This window comes from Ricinus communis, chromosome 1, assembly GCF_019578655.1.
Source record: "Ricinus communis isolate WT05 ecotype wild-type chromosome 1, ASM1957865v1, whole genome shotgun sequence".
In the NCBI taxonomy this organism is placed as follows: Eukaryota; Viridiplantae; Streptophyta; class Magnoliopsida; order Malpighiales; family Euphorbiaceae; genus Ricinus; species Ricinus communis.
The window spans coordinates 23,280,613-23,287,972 of NC_063256.1; the positions used below are offsets into that span (position 1 = coordinate 23,280,613).

The following is a 7,360-nucleotide window of genomic DNA, read 5'->3' on the forward strand; positions in this document are numbered from 1 at the left end:
AAACATCCCTGTCTCCTCTCCACTCAATTTTCCTATTTCTACACCTCATCCTTTTATGTCTTCGGTTATACCCTTCAAACAATATGCCGCGATTTCGGATCCGGTACCCGGAGCATCCAAGCCGACAAAAGGGTATCTTCTAAAACTTCATCTTCTTTCTCCTGACCCTACAAAAGACAAAGGACCTTCAAAGCCACGGTTGCCATTCGTACAACTCCTTCTTCAACGCCTCATCGAGTCGTATGTTTGATTCGGATCATCATTGAACTTCAACGATCTAGTTCTTACTCTTCCGACCAAGAAACTAGATCCTCTGTATCCACAAATTTGAATCCCAGTTGTAGGTTCTCATGTGTTAATGAACACACAACAAGAACCGGACATTACGGAAGAGCCGGACTTTGCGGAAGAAACGGAAGATCGAGAATCTCTCGCTCCGAAACTTCTCTCCCTCCAAAACCAGCCTCCGGTCCTTGGTTTTCTCTAGATATAGTGCCACCATCTCAATGGAGGAATAAAATCTTAGAATTCAATGCTTGGCTTGATCTCCGGGATGATAAATCCTCAGTCCAATCTCCAAGCGGTCCTAACCGAATTCACATCAAGATTTACCGGCACCTTAAGAGAATGGTTTTCCCATTTATCCGAGTATCAAAGGATACAATTTGTTCAACTTGGTTCACATTGCTCAAGCTCCGGCGCATATTCACCAACAATTTTTGGGTGATTACAATTTAATCTTCGGACAACGGAAACAAGAATATTTTGATCGTAAATGCTTTGTTCCATGAAGAGAAAAGATCTAGAAACCCACTATGTTCATATGTCCAAACTCTATTATGAACTCATTTGGGCTAACGTTGATGATCTCAAATATACTTTTGTCGACTCTGGGAAGAAATGCGACTGAAATTCAGCATGATGGCGGAGACTCATGAGATATCACTCATATTTCTCTCGGGAAATCGGCAATTCGCTCTAGCCACTCTGGACAAGATGTGTGAGCGGTGAAATATTCAAAAAAATTGCAAAGGAGAAGCGTTGCTAAAGAACTTATGCAACGGGGACTATCTTCGGATCAAATGCAAGAGAAACAACATGACTGCGGATCAAAAGAAAAGACATTTTTCTTCTTATTCCGAAGAATCCTCTCATTACAAGCGGAAAAGGGAAGAAAGATCTGTTGGTTCGGAAGAAGTCAACAAACAAAATCGGATCGATTACTACATACGTGGCCAAAGAGGACACTATGCAAAGAAATGTCCTAACAAGCCAAAACAAACTGTTGCTCTTCTTCATCAATTGAAGATTCATGTCCGGAAGATCTATCCGACCATGATCTTGAATCACTTTTCGGAGAAGAAATGGCTTCTTCCCGAACACTTTTGCCTTTCCTTGCTCGGATTCCAGTTCGGATGAAGATTCTTGATGAAGAAACTCCAATCTTAACTATAGGACCTACACTCCAAGTTAAGATTGAACCTCGGACGATCCTGATTAGGACTCCGAAAATTTTCACTGGTTATCTCCTTTACCATCACGGAAACCATCCTTGCGGATATAGCCTCGCATTCCGATGAACCACATCCCTACATAATACCTACACCGGTCGGTCCGACTCTTCTTCCTCAACACTTTGTCTATTCCTAGTTTTCGGAAAACATAAAGAAGTCCATCTTCTCCGAATCTCGAAATCATCACGGCCTGACGGTTCATCCCTTTGGTTTCTATTCACATCCTTCCGGCAAATGTAGCGGGCTGTTCTATTCGCACTATTGGATCTGGTTCTCATTGTACCATGTTGAATCCGGATGCTCTGCCAGTTCGGCTTGGAGAAAATTTATCATTTCACGGCGGTGGCGAAAGATTCAAACTACGATGGTCTCAAAATAAAGTTGGAATCGGTTCTTCCCAGTCGCATCGTATGGATCTATGTCATTGGATCTTACTTATTTGGTAGAGATCTTCTTGTTGGGTTCGACACCTATCATGCTTGCGGAGAAACTTCAAATTTTGCCAGCAGGACTTAAGTATAAGCGTCAGTTTCAACCTTATACTCGAAGCCCCAATCAATTCTCCATAACGGAGGTCCCATTTGATTTTGCACATTTAAAAGAATTATTTGTGCCATCTTCCGACTCCCACTTGAGTTTCCATCATCCCTCTCCTGCATGCAATCCAAATTTCTTCATTACCCTTCCTTTCAAGCTAAATGAAGACATAAATCCAACCAAAGCCAGTCATCCTGGAATGTCTCCTTGACTTAGCTTTGGCAAGACAAGAATGTCAGAGCGCTTCAACAAGGTTTAATTGAACCAACCCGGTCTCCTTGGCATGTCAAGCATTCTATGTGGAAAACGGGGAAAAGTTAAGGGAAAGAAAAGGCTTGTGATTGACTATAAGCCTTTAAATCATTTCACATGGGATGATAAGTTTCCAATTCGAAATCTCTTCCCTACTAGTTCGTCTTCGAGGCGACTCTCTTCTCAAAGTTTGACTTAAAGTCGGGGTTACAGCGATTAGGCATTCACAATAGCGGATACAAGGCGCATACGCATTCGGGCGCTTACAATATCGGTGGGCCGTCATGCCCTTTGGCCTTAAACGGCTCCTTCTATTTTCAAAGGGCAATGATCCGGATCTTTGAGCCACTTCGGATACTTGTATCATCTACATAGATGATATTCTCCTCTTTCTAAATCATCAAGGAACATGAAGAACTTCTTGACGTTTTCTGACTTGGTTCATTCCTATGGTATAATGCTCTCGGAAGGAAATCATACATTGGGCAATCCGAAATGGATTTTCTTGGCACGAAATTAAAGAATGGGCAATATGAAGCGGGCCCTCATTTGTGAGGCATTTTCCGGCGAAATTTATCAAAAGCAAGTTCAACAATTTGGGCATAATCAACTACATTCGAGACTTTATTCCAAAGGCATGACCCATACAAGGTTCTAGCGCTCAGGCGAAGGATGCTAGCCCATGGGCCCGAAGCCCATCTTGAAGCGATTAAACTACTAAAACAATTGGCCCAAAGACTCGCCACTCTATCCCTGCGATGATGCAGTTGATTACGCGAGCGTGCTAGTGACCTTGCTTGGGGTGCTCTCCTTGCAAGAACAAAACAAGAAGGAATCATTATGCAAGTATGTATCGGGACAGTTTAAAGGCGGTGAGCTTCACTATCATTCCAACATAAAAGAAATTACGGCGGTTAAGTATGCAATTCAAAATGTGAGTTCTTCCTTGCTTGAGACATTTCATTGCCGAATGGACAACTCCAATTTTCCTCGTATCCGCAGGTTCAAAGGTCGCCAAATTCGATAGCGGCTTCTCACTTTGAAAGAATGGTTCTCATATGATTTTGAAGTTCAACACATCCAGGGCAACAAGAACCTCATTCCGATTTCTTATCTCGCCTCTCCAAGCCCTTCACAAATCCCCTAGTCCTTCTTTCTTTATCTTTATGGCTCGGTTTAGCCATCGAACCACACCCGGATCAGCGGCCAACTGTCTATTCTGAATTGAACTACGGGTTTGGGGCGCATCTTAGTCTTTTATAAAGATGTGGTTCCTCATCCGGAAGACTTCTACCTTCATTTCCATGGAAACTTTTCCTACCATAGCGAGACATTTCCCTCAACATCCGAGCAATTCGGTACCTTTGGTATCTTACATGTCTATATCATCTTCCCGTAGAACTTCCACTACTCTGAGACCTTATGGTTTTGCATAGGGAAGAAAATAAGTCACATCCACTGGCAGTTTTTACATTATTTGAAATCATTATGCATGGCAACATCGTCTCGGAAGATTAGTTCATCAAGCGGGCCTCCTCAGTATGACGGATCATGCAAAGGCTTTAACCTACCACATCCTCTTTCTTCATCAACAACACAGTAAAAGAGACAACATCTCAACAACCATCACTCCTGGAAAACCTTCCATGGCCGCTTTGAAGAAATGCCTTTCAACATGAAACATGCTCTACTTATGGGGAATGAACTCAATCACTCAACTAATGAAGCATTTCCGGTGTCGGCATGCATAGGAGATCCTCGGATCAAGGCGGTGATTTCTCCTACTTCTTCAACACCTTCAACTTCATCCGATCATCCAAATGAAGCCACATCATCAGTGGAGTTAAACCCGACTTTCCTAGAACCATGGTATGACGGAAGAACCTCCCAGTGATTCTCAATTATTGTCTCAAGAGATATCTCAAAATCTCTCGATGCCATTCATGACACACGGCCCATCCGGCATTTGTCATAATTATGGCATAAGTGGTCGACGACTACGATGAAGACTACCGAACATGGACCCACCAATGGCGTGTTTGGTGAAGGCGGATAAGCACTCACAAAAGCAAGATGCTCCACTAAGAAGATGCTCTATATTATTGTACTTAAAGTAGATATTTTGGCTTTTTATGTCACATGTTTTTGGCTTCTTATGTCCGTGTCTTACGTCTTTATGAAAGGAATATATTCCTTTTCGCATGCATTAAGCATAGTACTCTTGCCGGTGTAGAAATTGTAGTTTGTAAGTTTATCTTGACATCTCCCTTCCTCTATATAAAGGAAGGCGTCTCTCTTGTAAAGGGGGTAAAGAAAATAAACACTTATATTTCTCTTATCTTTCATGGCTTTCTAATTTCTCTGTTCTTCTTCTATCCTATGGCGATGAATTAGGCATTGCTTTCTGATCATTTACATTATAATCCAAAGGGCTAACTCGACCACTCGGTATTCAAGTTTCAAAGCGGGAAGACCCCCATGGCGAGGTGCCTCTTTGGTCTTAGCAAGAAACTCTCTTGCCTTGAGTAGGATATTCTCCTTGAGTTTCTGACATGAGGGATTATGGCATGAGCAGGCTCTCGGCGTCATCACGGTGTCGGGAGGCGGGGGTGTTCGTGCTCAATCAGTGTGGGCAGGAGAGGCTGGCTGGTGGACGAGGTGAGGCAGACGGGGTGATTGAGGGTGTGCTGGAGGACGGATGGCAGTCGTGCCATGGGACAGAGGGGCCGGAGATGGAGAGCCATGGTGGGTGTTCTTTCGCCTCCTGCAGGAGGCTCGCTTCATGGGAGGAGGAGGATCAGGACCTGGCCTGATTCTTGCCACTGACAGGTCTGTGTCATGTTCGCTTCGTGGGGCAGGGGCGAAGATGATGAAAGCAAATCACGTGTGAACAGGTATCTGGTGGGGCAGTGCTGCTCGCACGGGCGGTGGTCACAGTGGTCGTCGGTCGTCGACTCACTTCATGACATGGTGGGTCGTGATGGGGTCGGAGAGACGCGGGTGTGGTGGTGAAAGGTCTGGTGCGCGGTTGCTTCAAGGCTGGTTGCTTGGATGGCTGAGAATGAGGTGTTGGTGAAATCGGTGGATCTGTGTCGAGATCTGATGCTGTGATATGCTTCGGCAGTGATTGGGCATGTTCGTGAGGCGGAATGATGGTGACTTGGCGACGTGTTGGCTGTGTGATGGTGTGAAAGGATGTGCGTGATTGAGGCTGCTGGAGGGCAATGCGCTGTTCAGGCAGGACACGGCTGACTGTTTCTTCTGTCTGAAACCATGGAATATGGTGTGAGGCCGATTCAGGCTGTGGATATGCCGAGGCAGTGCAGTGCTCGATGTGATGTGTGAAGGATTCCGTGGAGAAGCGGGCTCGATCTGCAAGACCAAGATCTGTCGATGGGTCAGGGGGCTGGGGTGGCTGATGATGGTCTGGGCGTGAATGAGCCTGGGCAGAAAGGGAAGGACTATGAGAGATGGAAGGCGGGATGGGGAGATTGATGAAAGCCAGAACCATGGAAAGGAAGGCTCGTGTCGGGCCGAGGATCTGTGGGTTGTCCGACCGGCTGGGCTGAAAACCTGGTGCTGCTGTAATGTTGAATGAGGCTCGCGTCTGCGTGCGATGCTGCTGATTCGCTAACGTTGCATGGCATGCAGGCTGTCACTGTCGTGCGTCATCCGGCGAGGGGGTCAGGTTTTGCAGTGGTTTCGCGGGCTTGCAGGCCTGTGGTGCGGTTGCGGTCATTGGCTGCTGGATGGGCGCTGAAATAAAGTCTGCCTGGGTCAAATGAACTGCGTGGACGTGCGGGCTGCTCGGGCATCTGCCTGGTGCTGTTCGGGCCTCGGGTGGTGCCAGTTCAGGCGGGCGATGCCGTGGGGTGGACCAGGCTGGCGGTGTGTTCCTTGACGGTTGAAAGAGGAGAATATCTGTGGATGTCGGTGGCCGGATCGTGCTGCTGATAGAAGGGGAACGTGAAAGTGAGGCGTCTGGAATCTGATCAGTCGTTAGAGATGATGCTGTTCGGTCAGGCTCAGGAGGTCATCGCTCAGGCGGCAGGGGAGATGTCACGGCGGTTGTCAATCGCGAAGGTGGACCCTCCTGCAGCTGCATTGGTTCACGTGGGAGATGGGCGGGTTGGTCGTTGGCGATTGATCTTCTGGCCAGCTGAAGTCGAGACTTCGGCGGATTGACCGTTAAAGGAAGGGATGAAGGTTGGTTGGAGGAGGAGGATGATGAAACAGTGGGAGGTCGGAATGTGAGAGGCTGGTGGGATTCGAGATGGAAGGTGATTGGGGCAGGCTGGGTGACGCTGGGGTCTGCCCAGGCTCTCGCGGCGACCATGATCGAACAACAAGATCTCTGCAGATCGATGAATGGATCCATGCGATCTGGTCTGGGCGTGTTTGGACCATCATGGTTGGTCTTTGGGATCTTTCTCAGGCTGAGGCGGGCTGGCGGCTGAGCTCGGATTCAACATCGGCCATGGTGGGAACCGTGTCAGTGTTGCGATGAACGGCATTGTGAATGTGGATGATGGGGTTGACGGAGGGCGAGGCTGGGCTGGAGGGTGATGATGTGACCAGGGATGTGGTTCATCGAGGGCTGGTGCTCTGCGAGGATGGTTCGTGATGAGGCACGGTGGTCAGTGGTCTGGGGAATCTAACAGGTGTGGTCTGGTGGATGGGTTCTTCATCGGAAGAATCTTCATCTGAGGCAGAAAGGGTGTTTGAGGCCATCTTCAAGTGATTCAAGATCGTGGTCTTCGGACATGGTCTTTCAGTGGTGCAGGACTGGTGTTGGGCCGTTCTTTGCATGGTGGCTGACCGGTGTCGATCGATTGGCTGTTGACCGACGCTGCTGTGGAGGATCTGGAATAAGAAAAATTTTCTTTGGCGATCTGCGATCGATCTGCGTGGATGATCCTCGGTGCTCTGCAACCACTGAATGTTTTGCATCTTGTCGTGTGGTGCCGATTCCGGTATGGTATAGTCTCTGTCTCATCGTCTCATTCATTCTTCGGCGAGGCTCTATGGTTTTGCGTGGGAAGAAAATAAGTCACATC

At 47.3% G+C, this 7,360-nt stretch overlaps 1 protein-coding gene across 1 annotated transcript; it reads right to left on the bottom strand.

Annotated features, from left to right (window-relative positions):
* Window positions 1-5,139: 5,139 nt before the first annotated feature.
* Window positions 5,140-5,814, bottom strand: LOC125369885 (extensin-like). The gene has a single exon (XM_048373185.1). It carries the CDS (start codon window positions 5,812-5,814, stop codon window positions 5,140-5,142), a length of 675 nt encoding a protein of 224 aa, XP_048229142.1.
* Between the last annotated feature and the right edge of the window lie 1,546 nt (window positions 5,815-7,360).